The following is a 23992-nucleotide window of genomic DNA, read 5'->3' on the forward strand; positions in this document are numbered from 1 at the left end:
CGTTTAAAAAACGCAATTCAAGAGAATCAGACTGGCGTACTCGCAAACGTAGATTGTTCTGCTTTGTTAACTGGCAAAACATGTATTGCTTGTTCTCAATCATAAGCATTTAGATCTAAACGCATCTACGATTGGGAGAAGCTCCATCCTGCTGCGCTTCATTTGCGTTTCAAGATGCAATGTGAGAACACGTACTAAATACAAACTATGAACCGGAGAATGACAGTATAAGACTAAATTCACACTAGCGTTCCCTTCTTCTGTTAAAACGGTAAAGAATGGAAATTTAACGTATCAGTAAAAAATCCCATTGACATCGATGTTAATTTTATGTCATCCGTTATTATCATGGATCCGTTTATTCATAGCGGAGGAAAAGTACCACAGCCTCCGTCATTTTTTACCGTGGATAACAGATCTCTTCCTAAACGGAACATAACGGATGACATAAAACTCACATCAATGTCAATGGAATTTTTAAGTGATACGTTAAAACCTCCGTTCTTTACTATTTTAACGGAAGGATCGGCGGTAGTGTGAAATGAGCCTAACAAGCCCAAACTTGATCGACTGAGGTCTTTTTAACCTGACTAGAACCTCACAGTGATATCCACATGACCCACAGTGCTACAATGTAACAATACAAGGTAACAATAGGCTTCTGTTTGTACCTAATGTTACAATAACACCAAACATTCTAACAGCAGCCACAATGCCAGCCCTGCCTAAAGACATGGCAGCCCCTCCCTCACATGGTGCCCCTGCAGTGGGCTCATATAAGGAGACATCCATAGAGGAGAAGCTGCTGCAGCCATGATGAATCAGGGGAGACTTCCCCCATTGTCCATTCTGAATTACCTGTTAGCAAAGCACAGAGACTCCTCCCTGTAGTGAGGTCACATAGCATGAGAGAGAGGGGGAAGGGAGGAGAGAGACAGCCAGCCAGCCAGTGCACCTGAGACAGCTACAAGGAAGACATCTATACTGGGTGCAGCTCTGCCCTGTGCCCCCCATCATCCTCCTCCCCTCCATGTGGTGCTGAAGGACAGCTCTGCAGCAGGACCCCCACTTACCTACCCCAGCAGAGAGCAGGAGGGAGGATTATCCAGGCTGTCTCATTGCCCTTGTGAGGATTCCCTGTGTGCCTCTTCTCCATTCATATGCCCTCCCTCCCCTGATGGGTCTTCTGCACTAGCCCTGCCACCAACACAGGAGGACAAGGATGAAAAAGAGCTTCCTGGTGCCAGAGATTAAACCCTTGGATGTATATGATGTACAGCAGGCCAGGATCTCTGCCTCACTCAGCTGGCTCATCTACAGATGCTATGGCAAAGGTAAGGACTGTGTGCCAGGGCATCATCCACCACTATATACTGTGTCAGGTGGGGGACTACATGGGTGACATCATACCTGGACATGGGCTAACGAGTCATTACTATATGATATGATATGACTATGGAATATAAAATATTATGTGTACGCCAGAATACATTGCTATATACTGAGTGATAACCCTTAGTATCCTAATACATAATATTATATATGACTATACCATACAGGGTCCATATACTGTATAGTTATATAGTAGTGCCATATGTAAGATAGAAGACTTCAGGTCTATCTATATCATGTCATCTATCCAATCTCTATACCTTCCACTCCTATAAGAGCCACAGTCTCCATATTATACAGCAGATATGTGGCCTAATATATCAGGTTTACACCTGTATCCTATAGGATGACTGTAGCCCCCCATCCCTATATAGGGATCTAACCCTATAAAGGGGGAAAGTTCAGGTCTGGAGACCCACCCTATATACTCATGTTTACATTCAGATACATCACTGCTGACTTAGTTATGGCTCTTTCATTAATAATGAGGGGAGGATCTGGTTAACCCCCTGTGCCCCGCTGTCTGCACATGAGGATGGGTTTTTAATAGGAATTGACATCTAGTGTCATGTAATTCTTAAAAAATATTTCAAAAAATCTTTTTTTATTTAAAAAAAAAAAAAGTAAAATAGAACAAACCAATAAAAAGGTTATGATAAAAATTAGAATTAAATGTAAATTCAATATTTTATTTAAAAAAAAAAAAAAACAAATGAGAATCATCGTATAAAATCAGAACATCTAAATGTATATCATGGGATACATTTTTTTTACATAAAATAGATAAATAACATAATGTGCAGAAATAGATGTGCACAAGCAGCCGTGCCCTGTATTGTCTTTATGTAGATGCCACTGTATAAAAAAACCTCTTTGTTTTATAGATTTTTTTTGTTATCCTGGTAAAGACCCAATGGATATTAACAAATAAATGCATCTCTCACACCCTCGCCGTACACAAGGCCGCATCTCTTTATAGGGGGTGGGGAGCGTTTTTACGAGGGCCTCCCCTCCCTTACAAAACACCTTCAGGGTTGTTTGTAGAAGCGATAGTTAAAATAATGTAGAGATTTTTTTTTTTTTTTTGTTAATCCACCCACCCTTTTTTTTTTTTTTTACACCCCTGTCTTAGAAAACGGGGCCCTCCTATTGTGTCCTAGGGTGTGTCATAGGAATGGGGTCCTTGGATTATAGAGAGAAAATGTAAATTTGGAGTTTGTTTTTGAGTGTGTCAAACAGTAAGGGGTTAAATTTTGACAACTATGTGTATGTTCTATAGGCCGGAGCATGTGACCGGTGTATTGGTAGTGTCCCATGGTATCTATCTGTCAGCCTAGCTACCTCCTAGCACCCTGACTCATGCCGGGGCTGACCTGTAGGCCGCAGCAGGTGTGATGTCACCTGTCACGGATGACTCGGTCATTCCAGGAACGTTCCCTATATGACACTGCCAACGCCTTACCCGAATGACTCTGTGCCACGTACTGACATATGTTTGTAAAAAAATATCTAAAAATATAATGTGGACAGATAATTTAAACATGATTTTATCATATGTGCACGGCTATGATCATGCTGCTTAAATGCAATCTTAAAGGGGAACCGGCACCTAATAAGGTATAGCAGGTGGACCTCCAATATCGCTTACCTGAATATATTTAAAGGAATGGTCCATGAAAGTGTTATGTTTATTGTTGGGCTGTGGGCAGGGCTAAGACTTGATATCCCTTCGCAGTTTTACCCAGGGATGGATTAGGACTGCCATGAGCCCTGGGCTGTATGAATATTATAGCCCCTACAAGTCTGGAATCACTTCCTACATAAGGTACTAGAATCAGCTTCTTGGGGAATGGAGGATGTGTACCTTCTACCTGATTTTAATGTACAGTTTCAGGACCTTTAGAGGACCTTCGAAGGTTCTGAAATGGCTCATGTGTATTGAGAACAGGAACAGATGTACGAGGATTTCATGGGAGAAGGTCCTTGGTTTGATGGGTGGCCATGGTCTTCCTAGAAGGCTTAGGCCCTGGGGCTACCGCCCAAACCACCTATATTATGATCCACTACTTGTGTTACCCCTAACTTTGAAAGGTTATGTCCTTTTGCAGGTCATAAAGCTATACTTATTGGAGGTTGTCCCTCCTGACCATGAGTACCCCGGCGATTCTACATCCGACGGCCATCAGTAACCCGGCCATCCTTGGCCTCCGCAGTCATGACATAACGTGAGATATGGTGTATAATACAATGATTATGGGGGCAAAACTTCATATACTTCAAGTACTAAACTGAATAATACACAGCCAACGTTTGAAGTGGCTGATAACAGAGAACAACAGATGAATTTGAATACATGAGTAAACTTGACCTTCCTTTATGTGTGGTCATATACGTACCTTTAATGGCTATTTTTTTTTTCCAAGCCACCCCTATATCAAATGAGCATGCATGCGTTCTGAATGGGGAGAGGGGAGTTATGAAATTGGCTTCTCTTTCATGTAAGCAAAAGCATTGGCAAAGCAAAATTTGGAGATCCGATTTTTCTTTACCCTAACATCCTTTTTTGGTTTAACTTCATTCAAATCTAATATTTCACTTCCCCTTATGTTAAACCAATGTACGGGCATCTTAAAATGGGGGTACTTTACCTCCATATTTAATTAAGTAAAATATCTTAAAGTTGTCACCCTGGATTTTGATATTGATATCCTCTTCTTAGGATAGGTCACCAATATCAGATTGGGAAGGGATGAGCGGAACCAAATCTGCAACGTTCAGTTCTGTGCTGAACTTTAGCCACAAGTTTGGGTTCAGTGTTTGGGCACCGCTCTGCCGGTAGAGCTCACGATTGTTGCCGACATTTTTCCTGTGATCGTGACCTCAACGGGAAGTGGTTCCAGAACAGATCACGGATTTTACCAGTGGGGGGGTGGGGTGAGTGTTCTTTTACCCCAACCGAACTCTGTGAGTCTGAACCTGAACAGGTCCGCTCATCTCTACTAGTAGGTGATGAAAATGGCTGATCCGGGGCAGTACCAGGTGTTAAACTTAGCCTATCAGATTGCTGGGAGTTCAAGTAATCGATATCAGAAATCTGGACAGTCTCATGTTGTTGTCCAGACTTCTGATACCGATTACTTGAAGATATTGCCTGTATTTATCTACTCTTGGTGTACAAGAATTTCTAAAAATCTGCCATTCTGTTAACAATCGTGGCAATATGTACACGCAGGGAGTTCACATATTCAGTATAGTGTCGGGTCAGGACCAGAAAGTCTCCTCAGAGGGTACAAACCTATGACCTGCATAGCCCATAAGATATTGGAAAATTTGGAAGATGCCTTTGCTATGAAAAATCTTGTTCTCATATCTCTATGTGGGTGATATCAAGCTCTTAAGAAAGTCTCCTTGTTATCCTACATGAACCGTCTCTTCATAATATATGGCCAGGTTAGGAGTCTAGGAAATATTCAGGCCAATAAAACATGTTCCATATCAACCAGGTGGTCAACTGTTAGCACAATTTCATGTTCTCGTCTTGTACATGTGTTGGACATGTCAAGTTGCTGGGGCTGTGATGTCATATGAGACTTGACTCTTCCCAAGTACATTCAGGAGATGACTCCTCTGGGACATTAAAGTGGGTATTGGCAAAATATTATTGTTGACTTGTTAGCAGGTCCCATGAGGCGATTGTCTTAGATCTTGGACCTACGTCAATGCCCTGAACTGTGGGTTTTGGTCTTTTGAAGAGGTCATCAAACCTGGTTGTGGGATCATATTCCATATATTAGCACTATTACGACTATAGGGTTTTTATTGTCTTAGGTTGACCATTCGGAAGCAGAAGAAGACAAGGATGATGCTCTATTTGGAAAAAAAATGTTGAATGTCTCAGTTATTGATTGGTCGGGTTCAGTAATAAGAAACTAGGAGGATCTTTACCATCCAATATTGCATAAAATTATGGCACTATTGAAAATCCCATAAAAGTAAGGGTAACGCTGGATCTTCAGGCCGGTCCTCGTAAAGTGACGCTGAGATTTCCCATGATGTTATAAATTTTCTCTTACAACAATGTATATGCAGAATATATTAGTTATTATTAACCCATCCTGCCCCCATATAACAATGTATATGCAGAGTATATTAGTTATTATTAACCCTTCCTGCCCCCATATAATAATTCTATCATAAATGGGCAATTTTATATACGGTATTTGTCACTAAGTGCTGGTAAAACTTGGCCTAGTACGTTACATGGATCTGTACAGCGCTGCAGAATATGATGGCGCTTTATAAATAAAGATAATAATTAATAATAATTATTATTATTATTATGGATCTAATGGGTTTGATTCTGTGTTCTCTTGCATCTCCTTGTACGTTCTTCTATATGACACAATGCTTAGTAAGCATGGCATCCTCAAACCCCCCAGGGCCTGCGTTGCAGATATGTCCAGGATGCTGTCTGCATTGAATTGGCATCTCCGTCTCCTCTGGGTAGCCCCCGGTTAACAAGGTCTTGTTGGGTTAATTGTATTGTAATTGTGTGTCTGTAAAAGCGAAATTAGATTGTAAGCTCTAATGACAGATGTGTACATGGCAGAGATGGATAATGGGCTGCGGTATGTATGGAGGCTGTCGTCACCGTGCGCTGCGGTACACCCCCTGGTATTGTGTAGGCAGAGCCTGCGTAGCTATGTATGGGATGATGATGGTGGTGATATATACTTGCTGTATACAGTGTGAAGTACATGCTATTCCTAATACTCTGCCTCTCCCTTCTTGTCTTCCCCTTTGTTCTTTGTCCATGAATTAAACATTGCAGTTTGTCGCTGCTGTGCAAGCTGAACCCTCTGCGGGCCGAGTGCTGCCCCCCAACCATTTATCTTCCTGAATGGCTATAGTATTTCTGCTTGCCTTTCACCTCCCCGTCACTGATACATAGGCAGGTGTAGTGTACAGGAGTTATGTTCCATGACTAAATGTCAGGAAAACCGCACAATGGCGACTGTTTTCCCTGTTATCGGCTATTTGTTACATTGTTTTTCCATGCAAAAATGGATAATCTGCCAAAATTTCAGTTTTTATGGCCCGAGGTGTATTTGTTTTTTGTTTTGTTTTCCTGTATAACATTTGTATCACTAGTCTATCAAATAGTTACAGTCACACGACAGAGCAGTCAAGCCCTTGGCAGTAGCTATGTAAGACCTGAGGTCACAGGGGTTATCTCATAGGAGGTAATGGCTTTCAGAACATAACCACCAAGGAGATCGCATGGTCTCCCCACTTCTTGATCTTTTACCATTGGGAGACACTACAGTCGGTCAGGCATTGAATAACATGCCAGGAATTCAGATAAATGTACATGATAAAGGAAGGATACTACTGAGGATGTAGGGTTGGTCCAAGCTGTAAAATTCTGTATAATCGACACAAACTTGCGGATCAGTGGTGGTTTGACTGATGGGACCCCCACTGATCTGGGGCCCTGTTCCTCTGAATGAGAATGTGCACTGAAGGTCACCTAATCCTAGACCCTTAGTGTTATAAAGATCTGATTGTGGAGGGTTAGGTAACCTTAGTGGTATGAGGATCAAGGGGTGGACTGTTGGTGAGGTTTAGCGCTATGGGGATCAGAGATTGGGGAATAAGGAACCTTTGTTGTTTTCAGGAACAGAGGGTGGAGAGTTAGGGAACCTTAGTGCATTGAAGATAAAAGGGCGTAAACTTAAAGCGTCATTCTCATCTGGGCATTCACACTTTAATTTAATCAGCCATGTGCATGCATTTCTTCAATTGGATGTTATTAAAAATAATGGGGCAGATTTATCAAGTGTCTCAAAGTCAGAATATTTCCAGTTGCCCATAGAAACCAATCACAGCTCAGCTTTCATTTTACCAGTGCTCATGAATATTTTAAAGGGGAGCTGTGATTAGTTGCCATGGGCAACTGGAAATATTCTGACTTTCAGACACTTTATAAATCTGCCCCAATGTACCTGTGTGAAGATACTGTGAAGCCATGTTGTCTGTTAAAAAAGAGATGGTGGTCCTTGGATACGACCATCTTTGCCCTCTTGCACCACTGACCACACACACACAGTATTGAGGAGCCGATCACCTGAATTCAGGATGGCTGTGGGAGATGCAGTAACTCCTGGCCACTTCATATGCAAAAACCATTTGTATAATCTCTCCAGCAGCTGTGGTTATATCCAAGGACACCTATTTTAGGGACAATAAGACTACATTTATGGGAAATTATCTTCCCACAGGTACTTTGTTTTTAAAGGTAAATTAAATGTTAATGCCCGGATAAGAATACCCCTTTAAGGACTTTTACTGTTATGAGGACCAGTGGAGAGTTGCAGAGCCTTAGTGCTTTGAGGGGTAAAAGGTAGAGAGTAAAGGACTTTTACTGCAATGAGGACTAGAGCTCTAAAGATACAGAGGGCGGAAAGCTAGGGACTGAGGACTAGAGGATGGAGAGTTCGGGAATCTTAGGGCTGTGAGGGGTAGATGGTGGGGAGTTGGGTAACTTTAGCTCTATGGGGACCAGAGGGTGAAAAGTGAAGGACCTTTACTGCTATGCGGTGTAGAGGGTGGAACAATGGGTAGCCTCAATTATGGAGTGAAATGGAGACTAGGAAGTTGTTATGTAAAAAAGAGGCTTTGATAACACTAAGAAGAACATATGGTTACATAACCTCCCATGTGAGATCTGGGAAAGGTACAGAGTCACAGGACTGCGTGTAAGAAGTAGCACTGTGCATATGTCTTGTTATATAAAAGACTGTATAGTAACACGGAGAAGGGCAATTTGAAATCTGGTCTCAGTACTGGGGTAATAATCTGTTACCTCTGTATAAGGGGATGAAGGCCCTGCACCCTGACTACTAACTATGCTGGGACTAATAGAACAGATGGAAGTATGAGAATTAGAAGGAAATTCTCCACATTCTGCTGATAAACTGGACATTGTCATAGATGATACAAAGTATCTAGTGTCAAGGCCCTAATGTGCGGCTCAGATACCAATGTGCCCTGCATTTCCATAGACACTGCTGTGAATCCTCAGAGAGCCCCAGCTACAGGGCAGGCACCTGACACAGCTGACTACAGCCAAGTGCACTGTCACTCCGCGTCCCCTCCCTGGGTATACGGAAGCAGAACAAACATCCAGGAATTTGCATGGACTTTGAATACAGAGCAAAGTGTTTGTTGAGTTCTGCAAGAGACACATGTGGACATACTGTCTTACTGTGCACAGCGGGTATATATGTGGGCATTTATAGATACTCTAATGCATGTACATATGTTACTACATATATACATTATATGTGCATGTATCTTACTAACATGTACACTGGAAATATGCATTTTCATATGCTTCCCCCCCCCCCCTACTAGGTGAGCTTGGCGGACTCTTCTCTCCCCCCTACTAGGGTCAGCTTGGCAGACTCTTCTCTCCCCCCTACAAGGGTCAGCTTGGCGGACTCTTCTCTCCCCCCTACTAGGGTCAGCTTGGCGGACTCTTTTCTCCCCCCTACTAGGGTCAGCTTGGCGGACTCTTTTCTCCCCCCTACTAGGGTCAGCTTGGCGGAGTCTTTTCTCCCCCCTACTAGGGTCAGCTTGGCGGACTCTTTTCTCCCCCCTACTAGGGTCAGCTTGGCGGACTCTTTTCTCCCCCCTACTAGGGTCAGCTTGGCGGACTCTTTTCTCCCCCCTACTAGGGTCAGCTTGGCGGACTCTTTTCTCCCCCCTACTAGGGTCAGCTTGGCGGACTCTTTTCTCCCCCCTACTAGGGTCAGCTTGGCGGACTCTTTTCTCCCCCCTACTAGGGTCAGCTTGGCGGACTCTTTTCTCCCCCCTACTAGGGTCAGCTTGGCGGACTCTTTTCTCCCCCCTACTAGGGTCAGCTTGGCGGACTCTTTTCTCCCCCCTACTAGGGTCAGCTTGGCGGACTCTTTTCTCCCCCCTACTAGGGTCAGCTTGGCGGACTCTTCTCTCCCCCCTACTAGGGTCAGCTTGGCGGACTCTTCTTTCCTCTCCATCTATACATGTGACACTTGTGTCTGCTTTGAAAAGTTACAAAATAGCAAGTGGGTGCTCTTGAGAACACCCATGTAATGGCCCATATGGACCCCTAGAAGTTGGCAATTAAAACTTTTTCTCCTTTCACTATTGAAGTGGGTTATGCACCATAAGGCACAACTTACTCTATCCAGGTAACCCTAGGCCCAAGAAGCTTGCAGGACCCTTAATCTGTCTTTTCCCCTAAATCATTTATTATAATTTAGGGAGCCAGTATAGATTTTGTATGGTACCAGCAGTTTCAGGTTACGCCTCTTATTCTAGCCTATAGAATTTCATTGCATTGTTATCGGCTATATGTACATCAGAATAACAGGTGAGTGCTCCTTAAAAAAATGACTGCTGCAATAAGCGGAAAATCAGCAGATAAGACTCGGGCTAAAGCAAGCAGATGAAAGTTATGTTTACACAAAACCTGGCGACACCTCTGTATTCTCCTGCCCTCCGATGTGTTACATACACAGGAGAAGGAGACTTGTTAACCATTGCTATCTAACACCATGGCAGTGCTTGGGCGGAGTATATTATAAATAGCTTACGCCGGCTCTGGCTGGGTAACCGGTTCACGCAGCATATTAAAGAAGTCACCTGCTGGATCACATGTGCCTGGTGTGCTGTAATACAGCATTACAACATCTGTGAAAATGTGATGAGCTGGCCCGTACCCATTCATTAAAGGATTTTATTGCCATATTGGCAACCAAACCATTCCTTTATAGCATCTAGATAAAAGTATTTACAAAGCTTTATTTTGGAGATTGATAACATGATATCAGGAGGGTAACTTTTCTGTCCAAATAAATGGAGAAGAACCACTGTCATGTGCCAGTCAATAAATATAAGGTCCAATGTATGTGTTCTAAAAGTGTCTTGATTTAGGAGGACTCCGTATTGCATTTTTATCCATTCACTTGAATAGATACCGTGTAGTACTATAGTTGACCTGTAGTGGCTGCTGGAGAATATCAGTATGACTTGATTATTGGTGGTAATGTGGTAAAGTTTCACCTTCCATACTGGTGAATTGTCATCTGATCACCAAAACTTATATTAATCTTATAACTTATATCTTCTAGTTTAAAACCTGAAGCTTTGTGTTCCTCTTTTGGAGCTGATCAGTAGATTTGCATATAAAACCTGGCTTCCGAAAGTAAAGGAAAAAGTTCTAGAACTTCCTCATAACTATCCTCAGAGATCTGTCCCTGCTGTGGATGGTGAGGAGAGTCATGAACTGTAGATAAAAGAAGATGTCCATATAGTCCTACCAATTGTGGGAAGAGCAGCTCTTTGATAACATGGAGCCATGGGGTCCCCAAACCTGAAGAAAGGGGTGGGGGGTAGCACCTTGTATAAGTAAAGTACTCTGTACAGTACCTTAGAATTTAGGCGTTTTTCTAGTTCCTCACCTACTATCTCTTTACCTAACTCTGAAAACTAGGACATCTCCATCTATGGATATCACTAAATGCTCCGTGTTTGTGGCATTTCTTTAGAAGCATCTCCGGCTGTGATTATAGTAGTTAAAGAAATTGTTGTAGTTAGAATATTGATTGCATTTGTAATAACAACCATAATTTGAATCAACATCGATGCTTTGTTCTCAAAAACAGCTCTGTACATATTTGTTTATGGTGTATTAACTTCAATGGAGCTCAAGTACAGTACTGGACACAACCCATGGACATGTATGGTACTGTTTGAGGATGAAAGAAGCCATGTTTTTCTCATCCAGGACAACCCCATTAGGACCATGTTCCTAGGTCTTCATAATTAACTTGTTCCCGTAAAGGGTAAACCTAAAAGTAAATTTCTGGGATGTACATGCTATCCCTTTTTTGTAAGAAACATTTCCATTAATATTAATAGATTAAGGCCAGTTCGATGATGCTTTTAACTTCTTCTCCCAGTGGATGAGTACCATCAGAGGTTTCCTGCAGCCACTTACCCCATGAGTTGGCCAGGTCACTACCTCATGACCTGATGATTGAGTGATCTTGTTGGCCACAAGTAGTGGGGGGAGGACTACCATTTTTGGCTGGACCCATTGGGCACATATTAGATATCCAAGTTTTCTCACTAAAGACCATAAGATGCCCTAAAAGCGCAGAGTTGTGCAATGCTTCTCATTGGGGCAATTAGCAAAGTCGTTGACCTGGATTAAATAATTTCAGGAATGTTGGTCTAATTAAATAAGGGAGGGGGGCTAAAAATGGAGAAAACTGTGAATTGCCTTATTACCCTGTACATTCCATGCCCCTACAGGCTTCCCTTTTATGTCTCTCTTATATAATGTGAATCTCTTCTGTTATGCTTGTGGTTTACTCTCCGCCTCTCCTCTGCGTTCATAACAAACATGTCTGCACTTATCTTGCTTCTGGTGCTTTGTGAGTAACTTTTTCCCAGCTCAGCCGGTACTGGCCCTGTTCTTACACATGTGTGGTGTTCTCACACTAAGTAGGTAGTTGACTTTGTAAAGTCTACAGATACATAGCCAAAAATAAAGGCAGATAAAAAAGTTGGTCATGAATCGACAACCTCTGATGCCAGTCACAATGCCTCCAAACAAGTAACAGCGGTGTTCCCGATGCCATAGGACATCTAAAGTTGGCCATAATGTCCAAAATGCGCCAAGCCAATCAAAGACCTTCTTTGCCCTGAAATATCCTCAAAAGAGAGATTGGATGCGAGGATCGCTAAAAAGAAATGGGACAACGGAGTACCAAGAACTTCTGTCAACTGATGTTTGGTGGGCCCCCAACTCCAATCTTGTATAGTTTTCTAACCCTAGACAACCTGACCTAATTTTAGAAGACTGGTACAGTCTTCAAGATTATTATCCTTTTGTATGTTTGAAATGTTATCAAGTGCGGGTCATGTTTACCTTGGATTAACTTACACAGACACTAACAAACTGATTTATATAAATTAATCTCCCTATTGACGTGTTTGTGCTACGGCCCATTAGACTGTCAGCTCTTCAGGGTGGGGAGTTGCATTGTTCTGTATCCAGCAGGTCTGGCAAGGGAAGGTTTTGTTGTCTGTCGTCACTTTTATGTATTGTAATTGACTCGGGATTGGTTGTCAGTGATATCATACAGGGTGTAGTGCTTGGAGGTGACAGACGAGGATTGGGGTGTAGTGTTAATTAATATTGCCTGAGGGCTAAAGGTTTAATTAATCGTAATAACCAAAGGGCTTGTTAAATCTTGCCAGGAATATAAACAAGGAGATTAAGAGTGGTATTAGAGCAGCCTACAAATGAGTGATTGGAGTCAATTCCTTAACGATGACTAGAGCCCTATTGCTGGGTTTGTTGTTGGTATGTCTTGGATGCTTTGGGCAGGGCACTGTGATGGGTATGGATCTGGAACTTCATAGTATAGTGTCATATGTGGTGGATGGTAAAGACTTAAAAAGATTCTTTCACAAGATGGTAAAATTCCATAGGGAACAACTTTGACTTGTCTTGCCCCTTCCATTTGTCCAGTGAGTCTTGGATTAAGTGTGGGGCCATCAACACGTTTCAGGAGATGGTTTTTGTGTTGGCAAACTCCATAAGGGTGTCAGTGTTGTTGGCAAATACAGTCAGGGTGTCCATAAACAGTGCACTCACTTTGGCCAAGTAATGTGATTGAGATTCCCCTGGCTTTTCATAGACAGAAGATGCTAATGATGAACTATACATTGTTGATCTTTATATGGATTCTTTGGGATGTCAGCTACTGGTCTGGTAACAACTTATTAACCTTTCCCCATTGAAGGAGTATACATGTTCAGTCAATGACTTATCTGAAAGAGATTTTCCCAGGAAACAAATCGGGCCCTATAACTTGCTGATCTTGGGGGGACTCGGTGATGAGCGTCCCCACAGATCACAAGAAAGGGGAGTCTGATGGGGTCCAATGTACTTCTGTTGAACCACTCTTCACTCCACAAATTGAGCGGAGCAGCGAGCTCTGCATAGCCAGGCTGCCCCATTCATCTCTGTGAAGATTGTCGTGCATTGCCCTCAGACCCCATCAGAACCCCCTGTGCTTCTGATCTGTGGTAGTCTCACTGAAACCTCCTCCAATAAGCTAACTTTTTTTGGGGGAAAACCCCTTTAAGTGCATGTCCACCATGAAAGTACCAATTGAAGATAACTTTTACCTCCCTTTTATAGTTAGCCACAAGGGTTGGCCTATGCAAAACCCACTGTCCCTAGGATTCTGCATTTTCCCATATTTGGTCTATCCAATCACAGAAGAAGATAATCAATTATCTATAGATATCACTAACTACACAACTGTAGTATAAAGGGGCTACTTCATTTGGTTTTCCCCATAGCTGGTCGTAGTAGCTACCATAAAACTGACACATTTTAGGAAAATATATTGAAGTCGTTTCTCATTTTCATTCTGCTTTCCTCAAAACAAGCTTGGGATTGAGAATGGCCCCAAAGACAACAAGGTCCTAAGCCTCTTACCAACCAACAGATTCATGATAAACTAGGCTTGGCTTTCTAATTACATTAGAGGAGCTGACTTCTAGTGCAAGCCATGTGACATCTTAATTGAGCTTGCTTTTTATGTCATTCGTATAGGTGAAAATGTAGTTAATGGGTAAGCACTCCTCTTCTCTGGTTATTATGGGTCAAGTAGCCCTTGGGTAACTATGCTTTGCTTAGACTTTTTGAAGTAGCTTTTTCTTATTCATCACGTGCAGTAGTGTTATGTATACACCTTACAGGAGAACATGGAGTAATAAACTAAAATAAACAAAAGATAAGCTGAAGATCAACCAATGCAGATGTTATCCATGGGTGAAGGCTGGAGTATGATCATCCTAAGATTCTATAGTGGACACCTTCATTCTTCTGCCGTTGTGAATTCAGAAATATAGTACCGTATAGGCATTGGCTGTTTCTCCCGATTCCACATACGTGCTCTTGTGACCTTGGTTGTGGTTAATCCTTCCTTCCAGAATGTCTAACATCAGTTCTGGCATCCCCTTACACATTAGATTGCTGTTCATACCATAATTGTATGACTGTCATCATATGTTTTGTTTTACCATCTAGGGTTCATGATTATTAGATCATTTTGCCTTAATTTAGCCTTTTATTTTCAGAGTCAAGAGAGACAATTGTCAGACTCTTCCCGTTCCATTGTCTTTTTTGCCCACCAATTTGAAAGTAGAAATTGGATTGTTGTGGTTTCTTTGCCCATCTGCCCTGTGTCCTTCAAGATGCAAAAACACTTGTATGTTCGGATAAAATGGTGCGTAACTTCAATGCTCTATCAGTATAAGTATCTCTATCCGTATCCCCCCAAACCATTAAATATTGAAAGATCATAGAGGCAGTTCTCCTGAAGGAGGACACTTCTACATAGGCAAATCATTACAATGTGAGAATACTATTCACCGTTGTTTTTTTGCATAAAAACTTCCTCTTCTGTAGTAGCTCATTGTGAGCTATAGTGGAGACAGGTTTTTATCTTATACTTTTGTCCTAAGGGCTGCATAGTGTATGGCCAAATCTGATGCCTTCCGTGTACGAGTCTGGGTATGTGTAGGATTTATTGAGGTGGCTTATTTATTAGGTGGGTGGACAGTGTTTGCGGTCATACTCGGGCGCCATATTGGAGTAGACCAGAGCTGTACACGAGTTTGTACATGAGGAAGTTTATGTAACATCACTGGCAATCTGTATGTCTACTTTTATATGATGTGCAAATTGGGTTTAACGCCCAGCTGAGATGGGACAGTATATTCTGTACATTGTTTAATATGATAATGTGTTGAAGAGGAAATATCCTACTGTTAACAATAATATTAAGCTGTAATTTGTCGAATTTTTTATGGGTTTTTTTCCCCAACAACTTTAACATGGACCTTCGAGCAGCAGTCACGCTACTTTCCTACTACAGGAAGTCCCCTATTTAGAGAAAACCCAACTTGGATATGATCCATAGTTGCAAACAAAACCTCTCTGCCCAATGTGATCTCTGGCTGCTGGTAATTTTCTGAACTTTAGCCCCATGTGCCAATGGTCAACTGTACAGTACAATAATACATTATTATTAATCCTTGTTCCCAAAATTATGAAAATCCTATTGTCACTGACAAAAATGGCATTTGTCTGGAGCTACTCTTATAAAATATACTGGTTCTGACTTGCATACAGATTCAATCTTTTGTTACAGACTAACCTTGAGCTTAATGGCCTATTCCAATGGCCATATTTGGACTGGGAAACATGGTTTGTGTTAAATGTACTTCCCAGCCCCATCATGGCCAAAGAGTAATGAGGCCATAAGCTCAGATACAACCAGTCATGAGATGTGTCCACCACACAGACCCAGTCCAACTGCAGGGGTCTCCAATGGACCTTCACTTATAACATATTAGCCTGTCCATATACTTAAGATGGTGGCTTATTGGGCTGCAGCTCAATGAATATGAATGTCTTGTGAATAGAGAGATAAATAAGTATTTTTTATATCAGCCATTGGCTGGTCAGATGAGAATAGTGTTCTCTGAGACAGAGAACAGAGAGAGGTCAGAAAACGCCTATGACGGCAACTTATCTTCTCCGGGAGCAAAATTATTAGGCATGTTGAAATCCTCTGCCTATCATTCCTTCTCCCCTCCCTTGACATAAGAACGTTAGGACACCACCATACACATTAGACCATTGGTCAGGCTTTCCAATATTTAAGTCTGATAGACATCTGTATATGGCCATTTGTTCATGTATCGTTTTGTGAAGATATACTTGTATCGGAGCCAGGCTTAAAGTTGAGATTGCAGAGGATACTGTACATAGGCTTCGAATCATCTTTGGTGCTGCAAGTCAAAGCCTAAAAATGGTAGTCAAAAGGAGACAAACCCTTTAAGGATTGATTCCTTGAATGCCACTCTGTATCTCAGAGGGCATCACAACGGGCACATTCTGTAGATGGTGGCAACAAGCGCATCTAAAAAAAACCACCGCTCCTGTGTGAACTTGTGATGCACAAACAGATAAGGGCGCGGGCAAAGCACAAAATATTTAGACAAGTTCTTGCGGTTCTTCAATTTAATATGAGGCGGGAGAGCATATAATTATCCACAACCAAGGTTTAATAAATGGTTATATTGTTGTAAATAAAATTTTGATATTAATGCAAGTTTGATATGACGTGTGAACTTATTTATGTAGGACATAAATTACAACATCTTGTGAACTTTTACCTTGCATATAAAAGATGATTGAGATACATTAGTGATGGGTGGTTGTCAGTATGGTGGATGTAATCTCATGATTCTACCAGGGCATTGTCTTTTTTTTTTTTTTTTTTTAATTTGTTTTATTGGTAGCAAAAGTACAAATGATCAGGAACGCAGTCCTTATAACATTACAAACAATAAGCCAAGTGTAAGCCATAATTGGTAATAAGATTTACAGATGAGAAACCCTTGGTATATTTCTTTATGTACACGTTCCTGACCCCCTTGCACCCTCACCATTTTATGGGGTAAAAACACGAGGGTAGGCAGGAAGGTTGGAGCGTCCAGGACAGGAGGCACAAGGGGCGACCAAGACAGGCTGGGAGGAGATCTGCTACCAGGGCATTGTCTTGATTTGTTCCTTGTTTTAGCTGTTACCTGGCCTCCGGGAAAGGGCAAAATGGAGCAAGAGCAGCTTATCTGGTCCAAACTATAATGTAAGTGTGAAATTGATACCTGACAATCCTACACAAAGATAATGGGGAACTTAACTATGGCTATTCGTAAACAGTGGAGTTATGAACACCTGTAAAATGATGACATCCCCTGGATTCAGACTTCTGTAGGTTGCAATTTTTATAATTTTTACCCATGTAATTGAGGCACAGAGGGTTCACACCATAGAAGGTACCCATGTATCAATGGCACCAACCCTCTGGGTCTCCTAATAGTTGGTAAAAATTCTAAAAACCAAGTTTAAGTGCAGATGGTAGGTGATGGCTAATCAAGTTGGTAATAGTTTTCCCCCATACTACTGATTGCCAGTTGTAAATGGCACTCATTGATGAATGCTTGGGTAATGGGAACTATAGCCTAGACTAGTCTGAGGCCACCAGTCTGCAAGTTGTCGTTTCTAAAGGAGTCGAAAAAAAGTTGTGCACCCACGCTTTGCATAATGCAAGATTTCTATAAATGTCTAAATTGGCCATTTAGGCACATAAACATAAACCTAATTAGCGAACTAATAACATAATGTACATAATGATTTCTTTTACCATAGGCCTCTTTCACATGGACATATGCTCGTCCAGTCGTAGGGCGCTGCTTACCCCTCCCCTATCCATAGCGAGGCATGGTGCCTGGCCATAAACATGGGAAAAGATAGAGCATGCCTTTTCCCATGAATGGTATAGTGGCACATGTGATGGTTTGCACCTGGATTTATGTCCCCACAACGTCCATGGGAAAGAGCTCTTAGTCTAATGGGAAAAAATTGTAGTGTGACCTCTGCCATAGGGGAATAGAGTAACGGACACCATTAGCGGTGATGTGAACTTGGCCCTAAACCCATACTACAGAGGTATCTTTCTTCTAAAATGTATTCCTTGTTTCCTATTCTTTGTTACAAACTACTAGATATTAGTCCTCTTGGGAGAATAACCTCAGTCATCCAGTAATTTTCATTCTCACGAGGCGATCGCCTATTGTTGGCTTAAAGCCATGCTGGTGACTCAGCGGTGTCCATGTGTTCAGGGCTCTAACCTTTTACCTGTGTTGTCTCCTAGAGGAAAGCAAGAATGTGACCAAAAAAATAATTCTGATAACTTCCTTATCGAGCAGGTTGTGCACATTTTTTCACTATTAATCATGATTACAAAGCCCAAACCACAGGAATTCTCTTTTATCTCATTAGTCCCGTTACACATTAGCCTAACGTAGACATATTTATTGTGTTGACATATTTTTTTTAAAAACATATACAATCTGTTTATTGACCTGCATTTGCTATCTCTAATGGAACACGAGTTCATGATGTGCATTTGCTACAAATGGTCTATCACCAGCTACGACCTTGACGTTCTCCTGAAGTGCTCAGGAAGGAGTTGAGAGCTTACACATCAGAAATAATCGATAAGATCACTAGACAGTTACGTTTTGGACATGCAGTTACAAGGGCAAACGTGGGGGAAACCCGCGCAGTTGTTAAATGGAATAACTTGGCTTACTGTATCTTCAGGGGTGTCCTGTGATGACCCTTTGTAGAGGTCAATGAGCTTTGGATCTTAATCTTTTACTTTATCTTTTTGGCATCTACCACCAGGCACCAGATCCCTTTCCACTATCATGAGACTTTATGAACTTGCTGCATTAAGATGCTGAACCATATTCTGATTTCTGCTGAAAGATGGTTGCATCAAGGTGGCCAGATGAATGCAAAGTTGTAGATATTAAATGAAACTTGTATTGAGGATTTTTTTTTTTTTTTGCCCACAAAGCTTCACCATCTTGATACATAGGATAATGACCAAAAGGAGACATCCCAGGTTGACCCTTCTCTGCCCCGTGACTTTTTTACAGGTCTTCAGAGTTCAACATTTTTTCACAGAATACAGGATAATGGAGTTCATGACCATAATTCTCATGATAGGTTCCCTTCATAGCCACCGTGGAAAACCTTCAATATATGTTGCGGCTATATTTGGTATGGAATATCGTTTTTGGGTGATTGTCACCAGGGTCATGGTCTTTTTTTTTCTTTTTGTTTGCCTTTGTTTCATCTAACTCCTCTGTTATCATCTTTGACCCATTGACTTTTGTTTCTGTTTGCTTTTCTTTCCCCCTGTGGAGGTAATGACATTATAATATTGGATTTAAAGTGACCCTTTACCTAAAATGTTGCCTTATGTCTACGTTGTAATGTTAATAGAAGTTGGGTGACCTCGGAAAGGTATTGGTCATACCATGTTTCTACCCGCAACTGCATAAAAAAGACCCCATAAATACCGTATTTTTCAGACTATATGGTGCACAAAAAATCCTTTGAGTTTCTCAGAAATCAAAGGTGCGCCTTGTAGTCCAGTGCGCCTTCTATATGAACCGTACTTACAGACAACATCTGCCTTGAACTGTGAACAGGTCTGCCACCTGCTGGTCATTCATCCTTATAATCAGGTGCGCCTTATAATCCACTGCGCCTTCTATGTGAGCCTATTGATGGTGCGCCTTAAAGTCCGGAAATTACTGTAGAATGAATTGGCCTCAGTTATATAAGTTTAATGTGATGTATATTTTAGTTGGTCACCAACCTTACCATACAATCCTAAAAGATCTACCATCTATTAAATGGTCCTAACACGTATAACCTATACATGTTGTATAATCCCCAAGAATCAAAAGGGAAACTCTGTTCTCTATTATCACCACTAGTCAAATTCATAGTTTAGTTGTAATACCATGCGCTGCAGATGGTCAGGTGTGGCACTGTTTTTGGAAAAAAGCAGCCATGTCTTTCAACCTCTGGCCAACCCCTTTAGTACAGAATGAACATATTAAATATAAACCATTGTGGATTCTTTTATAACTTTTTAAACTATAGCGGCAACACTACCTTTTTAAACATTGTCACTCTGTCAGATTTGGTTTATATCAAAAAGTTTTACTGCATATAAAAAAACTTCTCACATCTCACAACGCCTGTACATAAGTATTGTGGGTATTCACTTATAATATTTCTCTTAGTGACATGCTGATTGCAGTGTCAGCTGTCGCTTTATGGCGGCTGCAAAATGTTAATTTCAGCATGCAATGTCCTGTGTGTTATCCATCAGCTGCTTGGTGAACTTGGGATCTCCTGTACAGTCATATCCACCTGGTATAGACTAAATCTTCTGAATATATGTGAAGCTGATATTAGTGATAACAGATTTCTTAAGGGGAATGACACCTTTTGTAGTGACGACAACTTAATGCTGTATATCTTTGTGAATATTTCCTTTTATCTATCTTCTGCTTTAAATTTAGCAGATATCAGCTTATTCTACGTTCAGAACAGAAGCTAATTTTGATCTTATAAGATGAAGACTAAATATTACATGTCGGCTGTCAGATCACATGACCCCCTAGATCACATGACTACATAGAGATCCAGGAAGAATTTTTACTTTCGCTTTGTATATGGATAGAAAAAAATTACTCTTATCTGAAAGTCTATAAAAGTTGAGTAGAGGAAGGTATTTGCAAAGTGACTCAGTTTGTTGTGCAGAGTTTAACTGTAAAAGGTTATAGAAAAGTTAAAGTTCCTTTAAGACCTTTTGCTAATACCTAATACTTATAAAGCAAGTGGAGTGTGTAATACTTTTTATTTCGGCTCCAATGTACAGACATGGGAGTGAACACCCATACGCTGCCAGTACGGGATAGACAGATGGCATTGTCCAATGTTGATGGTAATGTCCTGAATTTCCACCGATTTCATGAAGGAGGAGTTGAACAAATGCAAATCAACATGTCCAATTTGGAGGATGAGCTGCAATCAGATGTTTTGGGGACAACTTTTGGGGCGAAAGAACTCATGTATGCCCAGCCAAGTGTGCATGGTATCTAAGGTATAATAATAATAATAATAGTAATTCTTTATTTATATAGTGCACACAGATTACGCAGCGCTGCACAAAGCATGACAAATTGGTCCCTGTCCCCAAGGGGTTCACAATCTAAACAACCTACCAGTATGTTTTGGAGAGTGGGAGGAAACCGGAGTACCCGGAGGAAACCCACGCAAACACAGAGAGAACATACAAACTCTTTGTAGATGTTAACCTGGGTGGGACTAGGACCCAGGACTCCAGCGCTGCAAGGTTGTAGTGCTAACCGCTGAGCCACCGTGCTGCCCATATATAATCACCTTTAAGACTATAGTCCCATCATGTACTTCCATATTCCATGGATATTCCATGCAAATGGATATTTTCTTTCCAACTGTTTTAATTAATAATGGTAGATCCCCAAATCCAATCCTATTGCAAGGATTATATCTAACGGCACGTTTAAAGATTTCATTGCCATTAAGTGTCTGCGTCTATCAGGTGTGGACTAAATTTTTTTTTTTTTTTTTACATATTTTCTGAAAAACAAGTTTTGCTTCGGGCATGTAGGGGTTTTTTTGGATGATGAATAATTCATTCTAGTGGAATGCATTAACGGCTCAGCTATTTTTACTTGCATCCACTTACTGTGTATTACCAGTTATATAGGACACGCTGGGTTTCACCAATGTTCTGTACGGGTATATTCATATACATCAGGTTAGATGATATAGGAAACACCAGGCTCCACCAATGTCCTGTATAAGAGTATAATCATACACGGCATATTGGATGCAGACATTTTAGCTAGTGTTCCATGTATGTGATATGCGCACCATGTGGGGACCTTTTTATACTGTCCTGTGATACAATACAAAGGGACATTTATGCTTTTCATATTCCTGTTCCTGTAGGCAAATCTTATACAACATTCTTGCTAGAAAAAAAAAAAGGGCTGCATCATTTGACCTTTTTTAATAATGGCTTCAGTTCACTGCTGTCTAGTAGATGACCCGAGTGTTATGGAGGCATCGACCAGTTTGTTCAGATCATGTTTCATAATAAGGCGAATAATGTGTGGGGCAGCGCCAGGGATGCCCATGTCGGTGACTCCTGGCTAATTACAGACCCTTTGCTTCCTGTGATAGGTGTGACTTTAAAGCTGACGCCTTGGGGACAGGTGGTGGCTTGTGACACTGCTGTCATCATAAACTTGGCATTCATCTTCTGGCGCTACCGCTGATTAAGGGAATGTCGTAAAATTTTAGGCACCTGTAATTTTTTTTTTTTTTGTGCACTATAATTTTAATTTTTTTTTGTGTATGTTTTATTATTATGCATGGTGCTAAATACCTGAGCACTTGCTACAGCGCTTTATCCCCCTAGGGATGGGGAGGCGTTCTTGTAAAAACAAACATTTCTGGTAAAGCTTGGTGACAACAAATATGGCTGCCATTTAACCTTTTCGGGCTAGCGCTTCACTTTTCTATCACATAAAATATTCCATACTGTGCATTGGTCCATCCTTTATTGCCTAATAACACAATTTTTACACAAGCCATAGCATTTCTTTCATTCATCCCAATACTAGTGGGATCACCCTTATAGAATTGAATAAATTTGTATGAAAGAGAATTTTAGCGGGTGTCCCTGGGTGGGCTGGGAAGCATGGCATGAAATTTCCATGAGAAGGGGGATGTAAATATTGAGAGGTAAACTGATTTATTAACTATAATTTATTCATTACTTCATAGGGAAATACTGGATCTTGATGGGGGATTAAAATATCTAGATCCCCCATCTGAATGAGGCCTAGTTTACAGGGGTCTTCACATATCAGTTGGTTGCCTCTGGAAACCGTTTTTACTCCAAGTGTCAGACATGTGACCAAACACTCACTCTAGACATGAATGAAGTTTTTGGGGAGATTTATCAGAGTTTTCTATGGAAACCAATCAGAGCTCAACTTTAATGTTATAAACAGCTGTTGGAAAATGAAAGCTGAGCTCTGATTGGTTGCCATGAGCAACTAGAACAGTTCTGCTCTCAGACACTTCTTATAACTCTCCCCCACAGAATTAAATTAAGAATTTTGGGGAGATTTATCAGAAGTGTCTGAGAGCAGAACTGTTCTAGTTGCTCATGCCAACCAATCAGAGATTAGCTTTTAATTTTCCCACAGCTGTTTATAACATGAAAGCTGAACTCTGATTGCTATGAGCGACTAGAATAGTTTTGCTCTGACTCTTGTGATAAATCTCTCCATCCCTACAAAATAAAGCAAAATTCTCATAAAATGACTCAAAATTTCAGTGTAAAGTAATGATGTATAATTGGAGTTTTCTTTAAAATCATGCAGTCCTATGTAAAACCTATGATGAGATGGTGCAGATGACGAAGCACAGCTATGCTCATATTTATGAGGGTTTATGAGAAAATCTGAGGATGAAGATGTGAAGCTTCATATTTAATACAATTTGTACCCTGTAATTATAGGGATGAATTTTTTTTTCTTGTTTTTTTTGGACTCCTGCCTTGAGTGCTGTAGGAAATGGACTGAGTGATCACTTGATCTGTATGGTTTGAGAAAATCTTTTAAATCCTGCAGTGAACTTGAGACGACTGGTGGACGACAGACTGGGGCGTACGGAGCCACGGTGACCTAGTTTGCCCAATTGGTTGCCATGGAGATTGTAGTAATAGAGGGCAGGAGTGGGAAGCTGTGCCTATAATCCAATCCCTATCAGGCTTCATACACCCAGAAGAGGCGTCTGGGCTCATAAAATGTTAATTCCAGTCAGGTGCTGAGCAGAACTAGAGCTGGTCCCTGGTTAGGGTGATAAAGGACCCCGGGGAATTTTTGTCTATGCAGCAGAAGCCTAGAATTGTGCCTTCTTTCACCCCTTTTGCAAAAAAAAAAAAAAGGAATAAGAATAAAAAAACAT

At 41.1% G+C, this 23992-nt stretch overlaps 1 protein-coding gene across 3 annotated transcripts in view; it reads left to right on the top strand.

Annotated features, from left to right (window-relative positions):
- Nucleotides 1–783: 783 nt before the first annotated feature.
- CAMSAP3 (calmodulin regulated spectrin associated protein family member 3) overlaps nucleotides 784–23992 on the top strand; it is a 53330-nt gene continuing 30121 nt past the window's right edge. For 2 of the 3 annotated variants that reach the window (XM_072149220.1, XM_072149221.1), the window contains exon 1: nucleotides 785–1334. In XM_072149220.1, coding sequence (XP_072005321.1) covers nucleotides 1223–1334 — 112 coding nt within the window. In that variant the 5' untranslated portion in view covers nucleotides 785–1222. Of the gene's footprint in view, nucleotides 1335–23992 lie in introns of all 3 variants that reach the window. The other variant, XM_072149219.1, reaches the window with a different exon arrangement.

Source organism: Engystomops pustulosus, chromosome 4, assembly GCF_040894005.1.
Source record: "Engystomops pustulosus chromosome 4, aEngPut4.maternal, whole genome shotgun sequence".
In the NCBI taxonomy this organism is placed as follows: domain Eukaryota; kingdom Metazoa; phylum Chordata; class Amphibia; order Anura; family Leptodactylidae; genus Engystomops; species Engystomops pustulosus.